This window comes from Vipera ursinii, assembly GCF_947247035.1.
Source record: "Vipera ursinii genome assembly, chromosome: 1".
Taxonomy (NCBI): Eukaryota; Metazoa; Chordata; class Lepidosauria; order Squamata; family Viperidae; genus Vipera; species Vipera ursinii.
In genome coordinates, this window is record NC_139512.1 from 258,096,057 (window position 1) to 258,117,695 (window position 21,639).

General features: G+C 33.6%; 2 protein-coding genes across 2 annotated transcripts in view; one reads left to right on the forward strand and one right to left on the reverse strand.

Annotated features, from left to right (window-relative positions):
- Window positions 1–21,639, reverse strand: part of CEP85L (centrosomal protein 85L) — a 116,443-nt gene that overhangs the window by 39,563 nt on the left and 55,241 nt on the right. The window lies entirely within an intron of this gene.
- On the forward strand, window positions 11,131–16,118 carry PLN (phospholamban). The gene is made up of 2 exons (XM_083355746.1): window positions 11,131–11,217; window positions 15,351–16,118. Exon 2 carries the CDS (start codon window positions 15,454–15,456, stop codon window positions 15,610–15,612), a length of 159 nt encoding a protein of 52 aa, XP_083211872.1. The 5' UTR covers window positions 11,131–11,217; window positions 15,351–15,453; the 3' UTR covers window positions 15,613–16,118.

Consider the following 21,639-nt stretch of genomic DNA (forward strand, 5'->3'; position numbering starts at 1 on the left):
TACTCTAAGCTACCAAAAAATTAAATATTTTTTCCAAAGTTTGTATGAAAAGATTCAGCAGATGGGTTTCCTAAGATGAAGACTGCTTCCACTGCATGAAAGAAGACTCTTCCAATTTCAATTAACAATCAATCTGGAATAGCCAGGAAAACTTAGCTGAATACTAAAACCAAGTGAAATATGAAGACCCATTTGTTTGAATTGGCCGGTCTGGCCTGATGGGGGAGTTGGGTTTTAAATTGTCTTTTTAGATTGTATTATTGTTTTTAATTGGGCACTGATTTAATCTTTGTTTTAACTTTTGTATAGTATTGTATTTTTATTTATATGCCCTGTGAACCGCCCTGAGTCCCCAGGGAGAAGGGCGGTATATAAATTAAATAAAACATAAACATAAAACAAACATTCTATCTTATGAAGAGGTATAGTCCAGTGACAGGTAGAAAAACAAGCCTTTCACAAGGGAAAAAAGCTATGTTGTCATATTTATCCTCTAGAAAAGTAGCTAACTTCTGACAGGATTTATACTTGCTGAAAGTGCAATTAGTCCATTAAGAAAAATGAAAATATATAGTGAGAAAAAGGTAAAAAGCTTAACCTTTTGTTTCATTCCAGAAAGTTGACCTCTGCCACTCGACACTATAAGGATCTTTCAAAAATTAGCAGCTTGATGAAAAGCATCTGAGGAAAACATGTATCTATTGTCTTTATAAAAATTCTAAATGATAATCGCTGGAATTTGACTTCATGGATAACATGGAAAGATCATTGTGAATATAAGAAAATACAGTATATGTTTACTGCCAAGAACCCTTAAAAGCAGATAAGGACATGCTATCCATACATCTTGTAAAGCTAATTGACTGTATTGCTATTCTCCCATGTGCTTTTATTTCTAAACATGAATATGTTTAGTTAATGTGTGAATGTTTTCCTATAAAGAGGCAATGTATATTTTAGAGCAAAAAAAGAGAAGAATGTTAGTGAACAAAGGTAAAGTGAATAAAAGTATAGAATAAAATAATACAGGATATTAATTAACATTCATTCCTCAATATGCTGTCATGTTGCCAAAATGTACATTCATAATAAAAAGAGAAAAATACAATATTGATTTTACAGAGTATTTTCAATACAAGTCATTCTCATGGGATTGTTGTGATGGGGGAAAAAATGGAGCACAGAGCGCTACTATAGCTCCTTGAATTGTTTGAGCAAAGACAGGAAATACATTGAACAAATTTTCAAAAATGTATTCCTACGCGTTACTAAATTAATGCACAAAATCACTTGTGAATAAACCAGAATTCAGCTGCGCAAAATGCCATGTATTAAGTAAATCATTTTTTCAAGGGAAAAGACTTAAGATCTCCCACAAAAATCACTGAAACCAACTGAATGCCTTGAGCATACAATAAGTTCATCTCCACGGGACTGCTATTAATTAATGAAAAAAATGTGTATCACTGTGCTGCAGTTAGGAGGGATGATGATGATGATGGTGATGATTTAAATTTATTATGGTCATCCATTCCCAAACTCTTAATTCTGGGTGGCTTACAACATATGTAACTGAAACAATAACAAACATAATAACAAAACATTGTAGCCCAAACAAATTAACAGCCATTACAGTCAAAAACATGTCAGGGTCTCCTCAAACAGATTAACCCCAAGTCTGGGAACTGAGCCAGGTCTTAAAGGACTTTCCAGAACCCTAAGAGACCGCCACCATCCATACATCTACGGGAATGCTATTTCAGAGGAAAGAGATGCAACACAATTCCTTGGTCACATGAGAAGACATCTGAATGAAGGGACCTTGAGTGTGTCCAATCTGCTCAACCATAGCAAGTGGGTAGAAAGTATTGCAGACAGGCAGTCCCAAAAATAACCAGGGTGTATGTCATGAAGGTTTTATAGGTGATCATCATTTATAGGTGGTAAAGTCCTTAGAGATGCTGTATCCTATCCTTCGACACAAGCCACATTATTAAATGTTCCTTGCCATCAGTCGGTACAGTATAACAACATTTCTCTACGTTAGCTCTTCTCCCTCTCAGCATTTCTTTGGCATATGCAGTACCCCTAATTCTGCCAGGACTTATGTTTTAAATTTTCTATGGATACAAGTTAAGAAAAGCTAATGGTAAACTCTAGACGGCGTATACTAATAATTAATCAGAAAGTATGATGCTGAGAATTTATTTTATTATTTATTTTATTTATTTTATTAAATTTATATACCGCCTTTTCCCGAAGGACTCAGGGCGGTTTACAGGGTATTTAAAACAACCAGTACAAAAGTTAAAAACAAATTAAAAAAAGATTAAATCATCCCTAAAATTAAAAACCCCAGTTAAAAATTCTCAGCCTGGGCCGGAGAGCTCAAAGAGCCAGGTCTTCAGGTCCCGGCGAAATGTGCGAAGGTCGGGGGCAGTCCTAAGCTCCATGGGCAGCTGGTTCCAGAGGGCAGGCACACCCACAGAGAAGGCCCTTCCCCTGGGTGTTATCCGTCGACAGTCTTTTATAGGCGGCACCCTGAGAAGACCCTCCCTGTGGGAGCGCACTGGACGAAGGGAGCTTGATGCCGGCAGCAGGTGTTCCCTCAGATATCCCGGACCCAAGCCATTCAGGGTTTTATAGGTTATCACCAGCACCTTAAATCTCACCCGGAGGGCATGAATGAATGAATGAACATCTAAAATTTGAAAGTGATTGTTCTTAATTCTTTCAGTAATTTCTAATACGTTATTCAAAGCTGGAATGTTCCTTTGTATAAAACACAGTTGAAAAACCACAACAAATACAATCTCTGGCCTCTAGTTAATAATTGCTGCTAAAATGGAAATAATCCAGCTCCAAAATTATTTGTAACTGAACAGTACCTCAATTGGCATTACAGCCTTTTATCTCTCCTTCATTTGTCTTTGCCTCTGTGTTCATCCAGCACTCAAAACATGTCAAAGAACACAACTAATCACGCTGTTTCCTGGAACAGTTTATCAGGAAAACACTCAACACAGTTCCAAAGGTACAAGTCTCTTAGCACATTTTTTTTTGCCAGACATGTAACATTTTCTGATGCAAAATGGTATGCAAGATGAAGGAGGAATTCACACTGTAAAAATCTTATTTGCTTACTTGAGCTTTCATTCAAGAAGCCTTCCAAACGGACTACAGGGCAAAGTAGTAGTTTTACTGCTAAAATGCTATGAATTCTTGTGCAAGCTGGATCTACATTTATAATTATCAAATACATGATGAATTTAGTCTGGTTAATGTTAGGGTTTTATAACTCTGAGAACAAACACAAGTTAATTTATGTTTTCTGCATATGGGTGTCCTGCATCGTCGGTAATCTAAACTATGAACTGCACACTGAGATGCTGACTGCTAGAAACAAGTATAGCAAGTTTAATAAGAGAAAAATGGAAGGAGAGCCAGTTTGTTCTAATGGGTTTAAGCTAGAAACCAGAACCCTCTGAGCTGTAGTCCCAATTAGGCTTGTAAACTAGCTGGATGATTTTAGGCCAGTCATTCTCTCTCAGACCATTGGTCGATTCTTGTTACAACTAATGGATCAACACTTGGTTGGTCTGAAAAAAGCAGACCCCGCACTTGTGGGAGAGCACTAGGAAGAAGGGGAAAAAAAGAAATACATTGTGATAAATCATGACTGCAGAGCAGGAAAAGAAAGCATACCAAGTTCTCATGATGTTCTTCAGTAACACATACTTTCAAAAACTCTCAAAATAATTTGGGAACTTATAAACAAAGAACATTAATGAAAAGTTAATGTAAAAAACCTACACGAAAGAATATAAAGTAATAGAAATAATTGTACATACTGTAATAACAACAGATAGCCATATAAACTAAATACAATCTTTAAGCTTATCATGAAATTTAGTTTTTATAGAAACTTATTTGCATCATATTTTCATTTTTACAATGTAGAGGCTTCTCAAAATAGTTTTCACACACATATATATATGCTGGAACTATTCCTTAACACAGAGAATAAGTCACTTTACAATCATTTTGGGAAATTGCTTATTAACTACTCTTAAGCTATTAAAGAACCTTGAATAAAGAAGTTTGAAAACACTGGGGGAGTTTACCTTCAATCATAAGCTTAAAAATTTAAAGAATTTGAAATAAACAGCAAAAAGCTAAATAAGATTTTGATCTTGGAAAGTTATGAATGGATTTGTTGTTGTTAGTTGCGTTGTGTCCGACCCATCGCGACCCTATGGACAACGTTCCTCCAGGTCTTCCTGTCCTCTACCATCTTCTGGAGTCCATTTAGGCTCACGCCTACTGCTTCAGTGACTCCATCCAGCTACCTCATTCTCTGTCATCCCTTTCTTCTTTTGCCCTCAACCTTTCCCAGAATTAGGCTCTTCTCCAGTGAGTCCTTCCTTCTCATTAGGTGGCCAAAGTATTTCAGTTTCAACTTCAGGATCTGGCCTTCTATAGAGCAGTCATGGTTGATCTCTAGGACTGACCGGTTTGATCGCCTTGCAGTCCAAGGGACTCACAGGAGTCTTTCTCCAGCACCACAGTTCAAAGGCTTCAGTTCTTTGGCGCTCAGCCTTTCTTATGGTCCAACTCTCACAGCCATATGAATGGATTAAGGGTATTCATTTGAAAGATATAAACTTTTACAATAGTATTTTGGAATTAATTATAAAGAACAAGCAACTTCCTGTAGGAAATAGATGTGTTTTGGCTTTTTTAAAATAAAACAAACATAAGTAATTCTATGATTTTAAAACTGGACATTAGAAGGGAGTAAAGATTTTAGTCAGAGGAGAAAAAACACAAGCTCATATTTTGGGTTAATTAACTGGAACCTAAAATGAAAATATTACAACACTAAAAATATTAAGAATGGAGCCAGAAATCATTAGCCAAAATATCAAGTGTCAGGCATGATGCTTGCCTCTATAGATTATGTCCAAAAGAAGTTATGGTGGAAATAATAAATGTGGAACAATTTTTTATCTGACAAGATAGAGATGGTACTGAAAGTGCATTTTTGAAAAACAGGCCAACATTAACTTGGAAAAAGATGTGTCGCCAGATATACCAAAAACAAAAAAACCCCGCCAATGGATAATATTTTAAAAATCAAAAATCAAAAGAAATGGTAAATTTAAAAAATAATATGGATATCTTTTTCTTATTGGATTCACAAAATAGACTTATTAAAGACCCAAAGAACTTTGTGTGGTAGGATAAAGAAAAAATGAAGAGAAATCAAATCCTACAAAATATTTGAGCTATAAATTAAAACTGTTAGAAGTAAAAAGACAGAATATACTGTTGGCTTATATAAATAATAATAATAATAATAAAAACAACAATAGAGGTCTTCTAGTCCAACCGCCTGCTCAGGCAGGAAACCCTATACCATTTCATACAAATGGTTATCCAGTCTCTTCTTAAAAACTTCCAGTTTTGGAGCATTCACAACTTCTGGAGGCAAGGTCAAAACAGATACAATACCGGTATGTTGTTACTTGGATGAACTTTCTGCTGATACCAGGACTGAAAAGACAATGTTTTATGGATTAAGCATCTTTTGACAGGCCCAATAAATACAAAACAATATTATCTGATGAATTAACTTCATTTTTTAATTCATAAGAAATATATTTTTCAATTCATAGCCTACTGATCCTCCAAAATTAGACGCCCCAATTCTTCATTCCATTCCATAGTTCAAATACTCCAATACTACCTTTCATTCTACTTTTCTTTATAAAATTTAATTATTGGTTTCCATTGAAGCAATGCATCACTTAAGGATCCTAGAACTGCAGATAACTGGGAGTCTGCTAGCATAACTGGTTCGTACTATTTAAGCAATATATGATTTCTCATATTCACATATCTTAATGTTTTTAAAACTGCCTTTATAATTAATTGGTTTAAAGCGATGACCCCTTATTTAATCTAAACATCCTAGTAAAATACCTTCTCCACTATTTTCAAATTAAGGTTGTTCCACTATATAAGTTTCTAATGTGAGTTGGGATCAAAATAAAATCATTTATTATTATGAAAGCATATGAAATATGCTTAGCAGCTTTCAAAGACTTCTATTTATTACAGGTGGAATCTAAAACTTTCCAAGATTTCAAAGGTTTACACATTTATTTTCTAAAGAAGATTGAAATATCATTAAAAAAAACCTGACCCCACCCTCTTAAAATATACATTACTCTCATGGTAACATTAATGTTAACATTAAATTTGCCCCAAAGACTTAAATAAATTTTTCCACCATCGTTATATCTACCAAAACTGAATTTATACATTGTTAAATTGAATTCAGCAGATTGTGATATATTTCAAGATATAAAATCCAATATTTAATTGAGTCTTTACAGACTATAAATCCCAATCACTTAAAATAATCTATAGACAAAATATATTCCAAAGGCAACAAATTAAATTTGTTCCACTATCCTCAAAGGATAAACAATTTAATAAGACTGTGTCAAACCGGTCAGTCCTAGAGGAGATCAACCATGACTGCTCTTTAGAAGGCCAGATCCTGAAGCTAAAACTCAAATACTTTGGCCACCTAGTGAGAAGGAAGGACTCACTGGAGAAGAGCCTAATGCTGGGAAAGATTGAGGGCAATAGAAGAAGGGGACGACAGAGAATGAGGTGGCTGGATGGAGTCACTGAAGCAGTAGGCGTGAGCTTAAATGGACCCCAGAAGATGGTAGAGGACAGGAAGGCCTGGAGGAACGTTGTCCATAGGGTCGCGATGGGTCGGACACGACTTCGCAACTAACAACAACAAGACTGTGTGATGACAATGCATAATTACCAAAGATAGCTATTATATCATCAGCATGTGAATAATTGATATTCAGTGTTGGTTGCTACTGTACCTTAAATATATTGCAATTAACTAATGGAAGAACCAATAGTTCTTCCTACTAAACTGCATACCAAGGAAAAGTCTTTCCTTTCAGGTGCCACAATATAATTTGATAGGTTGAGGCACAATCCTATCTGTAATGCTTTTAGTCACTTGATGAAGATATCAAATTGTAACCTAATAAATAAAAGAATGTGCACATTCAAATAAGACATTCATACACAGTATTTTGTATTCTTTCAAACCTGGTCAAGAGCACAGAAGAAGAGAAGGAACATTTTAAGGAGAATTAATAGCATTTTCATGTTCTGTGTTAACATTCTAAATTTGGTCTTCTTTGCTATTATTCAGACAAGCTTTTTGGTTATGTTCCCAGTGAATACTTTCCTTTTTTATAAAAAAAATGGTTTTTTTTAAAAAAAGAAAAACCAATTTTAACACATGGGTGTCATCAAGAGGTCAAAGAAAAAAAATGGCATAGCATTAAAAAAACCCATCTACCTAAAAGTCCAGTTGGAAGTAAAGCTTTAAAATTACCACTGTCATTGAAAAATGATTATACCCAGAAATTCAACTTTAGGACAATTTTCAGTGTCCATATATTAGCTCTTTCTGCATCATTAATGTCAAAAACATCTTTCCTACCATATTGTATGTGACTATCATCATAGCAAATCAAAACATACAAAACTGCATTATACTGTTTCATCATATTAGTGTTCACTTGTCTTACCAATGGGCTGTGATAATATTTCTGTTGTCTCAGAAATAATGCTAGTTCTCAACTTATGACCATTCATCTAATAATGGTTTAAAGTTATTACAGCCTCAGAAAATATTTTTAAGACCCATCCTCACACTTATGACCATTGGACCACCTCTGCAATCATGTGATTGCAATTTACAACTGATTACTGCATCCTGCAGTCACGTTATTGTGTTTTGCGACCTTCCCAAGCTGGTATCTGACAAGCAGTGTCAATTGAGGAACATGGTAAAAATTGTTGTAAAATCAGCTTCAGTCACCTGGAGACTCGCTTAATGACTGCATCCCATAGTGACCTAAAGTCTAGTCCCAATTTTGGTCATAAGTTGAGGACTACCTGTATTAGTAATCTTGTAAAATTAAGATGCCAATGATTAAATCTGCAGGAAGATTTAATTATGTCTTTTACAAACATAATTTGGTATTAACAGTAATACTTGAAGTATAATTTAGCATTTTTGCTGTTCTACTATGTATGGCAGTTTCTAGATGTATAACTATGTACAAGAAACAACATTTTGAATCAATAAATAATACCAGTGTGCACTATCAAGATCATGAGGCTTTAAGTTTCTACCTTCTAAGCATATATTTGGAGATGTTTGAAATATGTATCAACCTGCACAGTGTACTTCAACATACAGTGAATATAAAATGCCAATATGTGTATCAAATGCATAGATAACGATGCTGTTTGTAAAATTCTACTAGAAAATAATATAGAAGTCTTCCTCCCTAAATGTAATTCCAGGATCTAGAGAATCTAATCAAAAGAGAGAGAAGGAAGGAAAGAAGAGAAGAGAAGAGAAGGGAAGGGAAGGGAAGGGAAGGGAAGGGAAGGGAAGGGAAGAGAAGAGAAGAGAAGAGAAGAGAAGAGAAGAGAAGAGAAGAGAAGAGAAGAGAAGAGAAGAGAAGAGAAGAGAAGAGAAGAGAAGAGAAGAGAAGAGGAAAAAAGAAGCTCTACTGGTAGATTCTTAATCCCTCTGAAGAAAGCCCAGATTATTTCCATTTAAGGTCATGTAAGCAGCAGCTGCATATTTTTGTCCCTTGAAGCAAATTAGAAAACAAAACACCAAGCATGCTGTTTTTAAGTGTGCTAATATTCCAAATCATTCAACATTCTCATATTTTCTAATATTTCTCAGGAATTTTCTGTATTTGACTGGTTTAATTTCAAAGAGCATTTCAAAGTATTTTCTCTTCCTCTACAAATATCCTGCACACCCAAGTACAAGGTTGCCTAAACTTTGCAAATATTAAATTCAAGAAAGAATGGGTCAGATTTACTTTACCCTGTTTAAAAAATTCTGTTTGGAGAAAGTATAACACTAAGTATGATTTTTTGATACACGTCCTAGAGAATGACTGACCAAGTGGTTTTACAGATTATTACAAAAATTCCAAATCTGTGAGGAACAAAGCAACATGTTTTATAAGGTCTACTGTAAAGAGGAACAGAAACTTGTACAAGGATGAGATTAAAATGTTCCATAAAACCCAATAACTGGTGAAATGGAATTGGTCTAAATGGGATTTAAGACATATGAAAAGATACATTACAAGTCATCCGTGTGTAGGGGTCCTAAGCAAAGGGACCTCAAGATCATAGAAGAATGATTTGCTTTACTACTACAGGCAGGAATAGAGTTAGAAACACAGATTTTGGGATGTTAAAGGTTTTGAAAAGAGAGATCTAAATCTATAGTATTGTTTCCTATTGGAATTAAAAGAATTCAAGGATCTCTGCTCAGAAGATTAACCAACAATGACATGCACAGTAAATTACATTAGGTCTAACTCAAGATTTCTAATGTACTGATGCCAAGGGGTGAGAAGGTGAAATGTGCAGCATAACAGCATATATCCAACTCATTTGTATAACAGAAGCCAACATACCCAATGCAACTAGATTCCAACCTTCCCATAGCTGAGGTCCTCCAGATGAGTTGGGATTGTAACTTTCAAAATTCTTAAGCAGCATCTTCAGAATTAGGAAGATTGACTTAATCTAGAGTAGACTGTCAAATATCCATAAATACATAGTTGATTTCCAAAGGAGCTGCCAGGTTAAGTTGTATTTTGCAGTAAACACAACTAAAAACTCATGGGAACTTAAGACTAACAAATGTCTTATCACTTAAATGTTTTGTGGATCACAGTATGCTTAATATATTATTCCTTTCCTAATATATTGCCCCAATTAACATTTACTGGTAGCTGTCAACTTTAAATAAACAATGCAAACAAAACTAAATTAGGGAGCTATTTATGTAAGTCCACACCATTTTTTTCACTTAAATATATGCATATAGAATACTAGCCATGCACATTTTAAACCAATATGTATAAACCAAATATACTAGATGAAACACAATACATCTTTTCCAATAGTTTGGCTAACGTTGGTGAAATATGTTTGTTAAACAAAAGAAAACGCTATCTTAAGAAGATTCTTTTTGAAAGGGCAAATACCATTCTCTTAAAAGTCTATGTAGTTTCAACAATGACAAGGAACAATAACTGTTACTTAAAAGGCTGCCGCTTATATCACCCTCAAAAGCTTATCTTAGCTAAAAGACAGGCCAAAATCACCTGTCACCTAAAGCTATATATCTTATATTGCTGCCAATGTTGCAAATTCATCTGACAATATGACTCTCTTGAACTGCTTAAGTAAGAAGTATACATAGTAACAAGACTGCATGTTGATTCAATGTCCAAATTATCTGGACTATAAATCCAAATGCTAATTTAAGCACACAATAACAGACTGCCATGTCCTTCCCCCACCAATGAATAACAAATGTCCTTTCAGTAGACTTGAGGGTCTCCTGATTACAAAGCAGCACTGAAATATTTTAAAGAATTTAAAAATGAACATTATAAAACTCTTCTTCAACCCCAAAATTTAAGAACATGTGGAAGTTTCAAGTATCTGTGGTATACAGATTTGTTAACTGAACAATGGTTTGAATATTATGGTGTTGGGCTATCGCAATTCAGTTCAAAAAATCTGGATGACCACTAAAAGTTGGAGTCTGGAGTATATCTTTGCTGCTATCTAGAGATCATCCACATTTTTGCAGTCCACGTATATGTAAATTGTATATCCAATATCATGGGTTGTGTTTTTTTAACATCTAGTAGTTTTATGTGTGTATAAAGGTAAGTGCTATCATTCAAGCTGAATGGAAGGAAATGAACAAGCACTATCTAAATATTAACAGAACTATCATTTGTTTGTTTGGATTTCTTGAATTATGGACATGCTATCTCATTTTCTATCTCTTCTTTTTTCCCTGTGAAAAGAAATACTAGACATCCTAAACAAGGCTAGCTCTTCCATCTCCCTGTTCTTGCAATCTGTTGTGTAACCAATCACCGGAGTTAAATTCCAGAATGACATCATGAACCCAGCCTATGAAACTTTTGTTATTTTTTTTCCCTTCAGTGAACTTCAGTTGCTCCCATAAATCTGATGACAGAGAACGTCTTTTAGTTTCCCACAGCACATCTTCATATAATTCAGTAACCATCAGTAATTAAGGTAAGGGACTCTACTTTTATTATAATAGTACTTTTTATTTTCCAATTAACCACCCTAATTCCCGTAACAAAAAACAGTCTATACTTTTGTTGAACATTAGAAGGATATAGAAATCAAGCGTAAGCTACCTTCTGTGTTTATTTTTTGTTTTATAACAGGAGCAAACAGGTCAAGGATTCTGTATGCAGGTTAGAGCCAAAGAGAGGGAGAGAGAAGTGAGAGAAAGAAAAAGAGAAAATAAGTGGGGAAGTGAAGTAGAAAGGAACATCAAATCTAGTATGTCAGCTCTTTCTGCAAAAAAAAGGATCTAGAATTGATATATTGATACTACAAATGATTGTTTTAAAGGAAAATTGTTCATGCGTCTAACAAAAGTTAAACTAGAGAGGAGAGGAATGCTAATTTTCCTTTAAAACAATCATTTGTAGTATCAATATATCAATTCTGGTGTCAACAATGTGTATTTTGTGTATGTGTATATTTACTGCTGCCCAGCAAATGAATCATATATATTTAAGAAAATATTGGATCCAAAAAGCAAAATCAGAGAAGTCTCAAAAGAGTAATATATATATAGGCAAGACCTTAATGTTTAGCAGAAGTCCCTTTTTGGACAAACTGGCTTTAAATGCCTTCAATTTTAATACTATTATTTTTGGACTAGAATGAGAGATCTGATGGTCAAGAAATACATGCACAAAAAATTGTTGGGCAAGCAGATCCAGTATTTCTCTGGATCCTAGTCAACAGTTCTGATCCAACTATTCCTGCCTAAACTACTTAAATTCTCTTATAGATATTTTGAATTTAGAAATCAAATAGAGATTGACAAATTTACAAGTTTGCTATAATCAACATTTTTGGATTTTAGGATGTAACATGCCTAGTCCAAATCGCGTTTAAAAAAAAAATCTTTTGAGGCTAATTCCATTATTTCTTCTGAGAAAACATTTACCAATGTGATTCTTGGATTACAATGGAGGCAGAGTGTCATATTAAGTTATCCACTTTTCAATAATCTTTAATTTTTTCTTAATATTCAATATTAATATTTCTTTTCACTTATTGCCTCTTTTCAACTTTCTTAACCCGCTTATGTTTAATCTCCATTCCCTCAGTTTTCTGGGCATTTTCCTATTATTTATCTCTTAATAAATTATTCCTTATTATATTAAATTGTTAATTTCTATCTTTAATTAACAATATATTGCAGTATTTTCTGAAATATATTTTACTTTATATCCATCACTGACCACATAATTTAGATTCCCAACTAATACAACTGAGATCATGAAGAAAACCCAGCTACCTGTATGTAAATTAATAACTGACACCTGCCAAAATTTCAATTAGATGCACTGTGGAAGAAGTATCTTACAGTTTAAATTGGGGAACCAACAAAGCAGTTTTTTTAATATAGGGCTGAGAAATATAATTACTGGGTTCCACCATCAGCTCCAATCTATTTTCTCTTGCGTATCTTTTCAGCAGGAGAAATCAGCAGGAGACTCGTGACCTCCAATGGAAAAACAATCTCACTATTTAGTTGTTTGTAAGAGACAAGACATAAATTTTAACAAAATGTAACATCTAAACAATACTGAAACCGTAACATTAAAAATCTACATTTAAATCAGGAAGAGTAAAAATTGAAGCAATTAAAAGACTATCATTGGGGTCCTCAAAAACCAATAAAGCACTTAGTAAGTTTTCAGTCTTCCAGAAACATAGCCAGCCAGCCTTTCACTGCACAATACAGAAAACAAATCCTATTCATTATCATTTTATTTTTTATTAATTGCTACTTACATGTATACTAGGCTTCAGCTTATAACATGTTTTTTTTTAAAAAAAAATCTACACAGTATAATTATGGATGGATTCACATTAGTAACTTTTTGTTCCACAAGTTAACATCTGCTGTATTATATCACACTGTAAACACCCACACGCAATCCAATATTGATTTGGGACATTTTAATCCTATGTTTAACATGTGGACTAACCTACTTTTGGGAAGTCTAACTGCCCCACACAGCCAGTATGTGTTTTTAACAACTGCTGAATAAAATTGTTGCGAAAACTATGCAGTCCCACATTTAGGCCACATTGAAAATAACTGCTTCTGGGGAGAATCAGTCAGGATGGAAAACCTCAGTCAAAGCAACTCCTGCTAAGTGATGATGAAAACAGACATTTTAATATGTTGACCCTAAAACAACCTTTCACTAAGAAAAATCACTGTAAAATATAAATATCCCTATCCCATATTTCATAGGGATAATCCGTCTGTGTATGTCTGTGTGTGTGTGTGTGTATCACATTTTACTTAACGTAACTTACAAAGTCTGCAGCCAATAGAGAATAAAAATCATTTTAAAAAAGATTCATTTTTTAAAAAAAATGAAAAGGATTGTTTGCTGTCCTATAGTTATAACAATTGGATATTTAAAACAGTTCTGTACAACATAAACAGAATAGAAAGCTATTAACAGAATTTCTATTGAGTTTTGTCAACTGGAACTTGCATTGGATGGGACATGAGAAAATTAAGTATAACGTGAATGAATTTTGTTTATTTATTAAAATAAAAAAGTACTTGCTCATCTTTCAAGATAGCTTTTCTACACAGGGACACCCTAATATACTGATTTATAATTTCAGTTAAACTGATTTGAGGAATTCAAGTGTCGATAAAACTCCAAATAAGATGGAAAAATATTCAAATGTAAATATCAGTAAAACACAGAAAACACTATTACAGCATAATTACAAGAATTCAGTTTTTAGGCACAAGGAAAAAAGTTCTATACTGTCAGTATTATTAATATTAATTTCAAATAGTAACCTTTTCAGAACAAAAACTGAATTGCAGTCCCAAATGATCTAAAAAAGTTGCAGATTTCCATTTTCTTCAAAGTACTTCTGATATTATCACCAGATATAAAGAACTCTAAATGCTTCGTCAAATACTTGTAAGCAAAGTGATAGTATTAAATCAAGTTAATGTCAGCTGACTTTGTTGCATATTGACATAAAATGAACACTAGTATATGAGGATTAATCATTAATTCTTTCAATTTTCATTTTCCAATTTTTAAATATTGAAATAGCAACTGCTAACCTTGTCAGAAACAGAACTATATCACCAAGTAAACGGCTGATCCTTCCAAATAGCATGAAAAATTCCACAAAATAAATGTCATGACAATGTGAAATTCAACAGAGTGATATCTATGCTTTTACACAACATGTCAATAAAATAAATATTTCTATCATCAATTTATGAGGTATATCTGTCAAGTGTTAAGTTAACAAATGTGTTTAATCTGTAAGTATTTGATTCATGATAGTCTGCTTGGAGCAGGATAAACATTTTAGAATAAATGTGTCCATATTTGGCCAGAAGAGTGATACCATTTTCCTTGAGAATACAGTTTTGTTATTACAGTATCAACCCTTGACAAATGTAAGCCAAAAAAAGAAACTGGACATAGCGTCAGGCAAATATTTTTGATGGCGAATAGACTATTGCCCTTAATTTCTCCAGAATCAAACAGGGCTGAAAATAATGTTGGGGAAAACAAGGACTGTGAAGCATATTTATTATGCTTCCAGCAAAAATCACGGTTCAGACTGAATGCAGCCCACCAACTCCGGTGTTTTTTTTGGATTGTCAGGTGCTTGACAGCTTTTTTTGTTTTGGTGGGCATCAGAGAGGAAGCTTAATGAGCCCTCTGAGTCACCACCATACATGGTCGGTAGACTGCACTCAGTGCAGTGAGTCACAAATCACAACCACTGTGTCAAACATCTACTGTCTCTCAAGACTGCTTTCCTATGCAGGTTATTTTACACAACAGAACATGGTTTCAGCCAGCAGGGCTAAAATTATTCACAAATTCTGTGTACAGTCGTAGTTATCCAATTTATATACACCATTAAGGCACAAAAATATACTTAATGCAATCTGTATTTAGAATACTGGCATAGAGTTGCTACATATTTTGTTTCTCATTAAGACTTTGTTTCACTATACAATGTGTTACATTCTGTCACCTTGAAATAATCTACCCTTGCTGATTAAACCACTGTTTGCTGCAATTCTAACTTCACTTTCCTACTTTCCCTAGCTCCACAAAGATTCTTAAAACTTCTCAAACCGAAGATATTAAGCACATTGTACTCTGCTTCTTAGAAATCCATTCTTTCTTAAATTTCTGCTTTCCTGTTGCCATGGAGAAGGTCCAGTACATAACTCGCTCTGCTCTGAGGAGAGCCTCAACTATTGAGGTGCATCCACAAACACGGCAAAGGCTTCAGGAGCTTTTTGTAAACTTCTGTCTTATCTTAATATGTCTGTTGCTTATATGCATCATTGTGATGCTTCTTTGAAGTCCAGCTTTTTTTTTATTGATCTTCACTATGGGAAATGTACCAGAAGGAGAAAAGAACCAAACAAGAAACATCCAGCACAAGGAAATCTATGCAAGTCCAGCACTCAGTCTAAAAAATTTCTCACCATCTCCACTCTTACTCACTGTAACCATTAAAAGCACCTGTACTGAACAGTGATGTGAAAACTACTATCACAAGGCGATGCATGAGCTAATCTGCCTGCTTTATTTTGAAAGGAAGACTTCTGTGGATGTTGATGATTAGTGTTTATAATTACTTGCGTTATGTGTAAAATGTCCAACTATAAAGTTTTAAACAGCAGCCTCGAAATTTTGGTTCCAGATTATATGTTTGTTATTACTAATCAGCTATAAGTGTTTACTTTCATGAATAAAGAATGGGCTGAATGCACTATTATTAAATGCACAATTAAATCATTATATATTGTAGGAAATATGCATATCTTGAGTACTTGGATTTTTAACTGAAGCAATTATTAACTTCTTTTCCCCTACCTATTCATCATATGTTTGAAAAAGACAATGAAGCATTGCATATTTATTGCCTCGTTCTACTAAAATGCAAATATAAATATACAGTCTGTTTGTAACCTTCAATTGGGTGAAATGATATATCATATAGGGCAACAATTTTTGAATCAAAGTACCTGAAATGGGATAACTTAAAGAAGGCATCCAAAATCTGGGACCCATTTACTTTTGTGGAATTGAAATTTTGCAAGATGACGATGATCCTTTCCAATGCTCCCTATGAGCCTTCTTCCTGTGGCCAGCAGGAAGCCAGGAGCGGCTTCTGCTCCCACTGCTTGTTTGCCTGCCCATAGTCATTCTGTTTTTCTGATTAGTTAAGGAAATATCCTGAAAATGATCTCACGGATTGTCTTGTTTGATATATTTATAAATATTGAATATATTCTCTTCCGTAACACAAGTGATATCTTCCAGGTAACACTTTCATTATGCAGTTGCTTTTCAGTCATTTAATTTAGCAAGAGGTCTGGATGGTGAATTCTTGCAAGTTTGATCTTTTCCTGTTTTTGTTCCACAAAGAATCATCTATCACAGCCAAAATAAATAAATCTGTACAACAGCCTCTTTATTGGTTGCAGTAGAAGTTCACCTGTTGTCAGACTGCATATAGCAAATAGCATTTGTTCTTTTAGCACATCTAAAAAAAGTGAAGAATTAAATCTGATTTCAAATTTTTCCCCAAATATGACATTAAGTGAACTATGGATAAAAATTATTTTGGTAATGTGAAACCTCTTTTATAGAATGGTCCTTCTTATCACTTCTATGAAGTTTATAGGCTGTCACTTTAACTACATATGTATGTGTATATGATATCACTATATCTGAAGTGGTAAGAAACAAATGTTGAATGATTTATTACAATATTAGAATAATTCCACTCACTGAGAATGAGAATGTATTCTTCATATCATAATTATGTAACATATGAATTTATTTTCCCTACTGAGAAACAACCAGTTCTTCTAAACTTTCCTAAAATAAAATGAAGGCTAACTGTTTAACAAGGTATTAATTTTAATTTTCACTGTTTAATACATTAAAATTAGTTCAATCATTATTGTTAACACTAAGGATTATCTGACCATAAATAAAGCATGTCAAAATCGGATCACGTCAAATTCAGATCATTATTGCCTTCTCTCACCTCTTCAATTTTGGATTCTGCAATGTTGGCTCCGTTTATATAAAATAACAAATAACTATATAATGAACAATTTCAACTACGAGATATCAATACTGGTTTCAAGGCACAAGTGGTTTCCGGAAGTTGGGAAGTATCTACATAGGAAATCTTCTGAAGGCAGCATTCCCAAGGGAGGCAAGGAAATGTGAGACTGATGTCAACAGTGCTGTGGTATTGCCTACATGCCTCAAAAAGACAGAGCTTGTGTACAATTTCACTCTAATCATTATACTAAAAGCTGCATGTGCCCATATGTTTACCTGAATTCTAAGATAAAAACAGATTACTAATTGTAGAAAATAGATTATTAATGTAGAAAACAAATTCATTTTATTCCCAACTGTTTCAACATTAAGACTTAATTTCAAAATTCTGCTCCCCTCCCCCTATATCCAGTTATAGTATTTTGTTCTTGTATCTGGGTAGCAGAAATTTGAAAATGTATAGCTAGATAATTAACTAGTAACCCCTCCTTACTTTCTGATGAATATTTTTTTATTAAAATAAATTTTTATGAAGATTTAAAAAACTACAGAAGGACAGAAAAAGAAATAGAGATTATAAAAGAAAAAAGAAAAATATATCTAAACAAATAACTTCTCATTTCTTTTCAGCAGTAATAAACCTAGCACGGCCATCCTCACATACTGCATACCAGAGTTCCATTCTTCCCTTAAAACATTTTAATCAATAAATCCCAAAATCACCAGCTCATTTTTATCCATTTTCAGCAGTCTCTATAAAACATTTGCATTTATTTATAAGGGTAGCTGTAGTTCCCTTTTTTAAGCAAACAAGTCAATTTAGCCATTTCTGCAAGCTCAACCAACAATCCTTTCTTCCATTATTGCTGTTGCTGTATTTTTCATTTTTTTACATAGCCTCACTGCAACCTTCTTTACTTTTGAAGGTTCCATAAACACTGCTCAGTTGTACCACCTCACACTCACAAATAGGTGAAAGAGTTGCTTACCAAATGCCATTCTTTTTCTATAAATGATTTTGCCCATGGTATATTATTTGCTGATCTCAAATTTAATAACATAATTATCCCAAATGATGTTCAAAGGCTGTCCCTGGAATATTTAAAAAGCATGCAAGCTTAAAACAAATGCTACTATACAAAAAGCAATACTAATTGTAATAAAGTCTCCTGTTTTCATACCCAAAGTCTATGTAAATCTGTCATAGCATATCATGGAAATCCAGGACATTACAAATCTTCCCATTTTTTTAAAAAAAAGACACAATTATGTAATTTCTGAAGAACCACAGTGAGAATGACTAAGTCTAATCAGAAAGATTATATTTTATAGAATTTGAACTTTTTTGATTAAAAAGAAAAACATCCTGTGCCAGAGGTTAAAATACACGCTTATAACATTCTAACTGAAACCAAACAAAAATGAAAATAATGGTAGGATGATGCCTAGGAAAGAGATCAGTTTATAAGAAACCCATTTCTTGTAGACCAAATTACAATCCTTCATATAGTAACTCTATTAGCCTTAATAATTAAGCAAAAAATTATGGATTTTACAGCTCTAGTGCCTCCATCGAAGTATATTCACTGAATTAACTCAAAAGTAAATTCCATTCTATCCAACAGTTAATTCAAAATAAATCCAACAGAACTACTGGTCTGTAACAAAATCCTTATTTTTTTATTTTCAGTTTGCCTTTGCAGGAGTTCAATTGTATTAAGCTCCATTTATTTATTTATTTATTTATTTATTTATTTATTTATTTATTTATTTATTTATTTATTTATTTATTTATTTCTGTAAAGAGGTGAGCATGTCTGCGGATGGGGTATATCTTACATATACTTCACACTGCAGTTAAATATAACTAGAATGACTGTTTCCTGTTTCCAAAAGAGAAACATATGCCTCTTCCTAATGATTCAAAGAGCTTATGCCTCAGGTATCTAATTGTCCATCTCACTCTTCAGCCTGGAACTTGAGGGAAAATTGGATTTGACTCGCTGAGACTTTATTCAAGTTCAGTTTAAATATGAAGGTAGTAAAAAGGTAAAAGAGTCCCTGCTCCGCCAGGTTAACCCTAGAGATCAAAAATAAGAACGAAACGGAGTATTATGAAATTTGGCAAAATTTGTACAATTGGTTACAATTAAGGAGGATTGCTGAGATGAACATTGTTTGACCGGTTGATAATGTAAGGACCTTTTATTAGTATCTATATTTATTTATTTATTTATTTTAATTCCATTTATATCCCGCCCTTCTCCGAAGACTCAGGGCGGCTTACAAACTTAGCAGTAGCCTTCATTCTCTGTATATGCCTGCTTATTAGGGCTTTCACACACACCCCCAAGCGGCATTATTACAAAGTCAGCTTAATTGCCCCCAACAATCTGGGTCCTCATTTTACCTACCTCGGAAGGATGGAAGGCTGAGTCATATAATGGACATAACTGAAAGATACGTAAATATAACGCTGAGGACTGAATGACAGTTTACTAAAAAAAACGACAGATCTCATATGTACTTTTTATATATTTTGTCCTGTTATAGATTGTATTTTAGGTTTTTGTTATTTGTTTTCTGTAACATAAGATAATACTAATAGTAGCGTTATAGCTAGGGAAGTTGAATCATGTCCACTTTTGTTTTTAAATGCATATTTAATAAAATTTTCTTTAAAAAAAAAGGGAGGAGAGTCCCTGCTCCGCTAGTGATTGCTGACTCTAGTTAATAGTAATACCAGCCCTTTAACTGGCCTCCAGATCAGAGAAGAGAGGTGAGGCAGGATGGAAACGAACATGTGGATAGCTGATTATAATCGAAAATGTGCTTCGAAGAGTAAACTTTAATCATATAAACTAGTTTTTTATATTAAATTCTTTTATAAACAATGTTAACAACATTTAGAACAAGAGCAGAGAATTAACAATGCTGCTGCATCTTGAAGCATTTAATATTAAATACAATTCATCAAACTATGACATATGTTGAATGGGAGAAGGTTTTATCCTACTTGGCTTGAAAAAATAATGCCAATATAGAATTTCCGGCAATTTGTAGCTTGTTAGATCACTGATCTAGATTTAACATGAGCTTGGGGAGGACGCGTAAGTACGGTACTCACATTAGCTGTGACTCACTATCATTTTTTTTCAGGTTATTGGACAAAAAAAAGCTCTTATGAGTCAAGAAATGGTCACAACAAGAGTACTGCAACCCACACATGTCAACTGTAACTCACTGTCACTGAACTGAACCTGCTTATAACAACAATCAATTATTTCTACCGCAAGCAAAATAAATGCAGTTTGCCACAATGGATTTTGCTGTAAATAGAGGTCTCAACCTGTTACTCAATTTTCTACTTATTTTTTTGGTTCTTGTTCTTATGTACATCCTTGTAAAGCTCATGTGAGGGTTGTTTTTTAACTCTTCATTTATGTCATCATGGTAACTTGAACCTTCAAAACTGTATGAATATGAAAAACGAAATGAACAAGACAAAACAAATCCCTAGACGTAACACCCTGCATATCAGGGAAGCTTTCACTGTATTAGAGAAATGGAAAAAAAATACTATTTTTACAACAGAACAGATCAGATCTACAACACAATCTGAAATCTGAAGTAGAAAAAAGGAAAAAAACAAACATGAAATTTTCTACAGGAAGAAAATAACGGTGCGAACATGGAATCATCTGTGATTTTTATATTGAAGATGAGAGCAAATAGCCATTTAGAGGAACTACAGAAACCACATGAAGACAAATGCTTATTCAGAGAAAATTTCTGCATATTTGATGGTGATACATATACATACACATAGGAATAAAAATAAGCATAATGAGACTTTGTTATGAACTACCTTGCATAAGATTATGCTGTTTATTATTGGTAATATTAAAACAGGACATTTATATTCTATTATAAAGTGCTATAATAGAGTATTATATAGAATAGAGTATTATTGTAATAACACCTTTAGCAAACCATAGAATACTCTTTCCACTGAAAGCATATTAACCTTCCCATAGTTTATCTAAGTTACTTCCAAGCCTGTTTGTCTCTATTGTGAGGGGTTTTTGTTGTTGTTGTTGTTTTGGGGAGGGGGGGGTCTGCCTCTCAAACTCACTACTGTTAGTTAGAAGGTTTCAGACTAAGTCCAATTCAATTACTCACTCCATATGCCTTTCATGCCAGATGAGAGGAATCTAAAAGACAATTAGAACATATTACTTTAAGAATTTTTTAATGTATTGATTTTTGTTGTGATGAGATTGCAAATTATCACTTCAAGCAG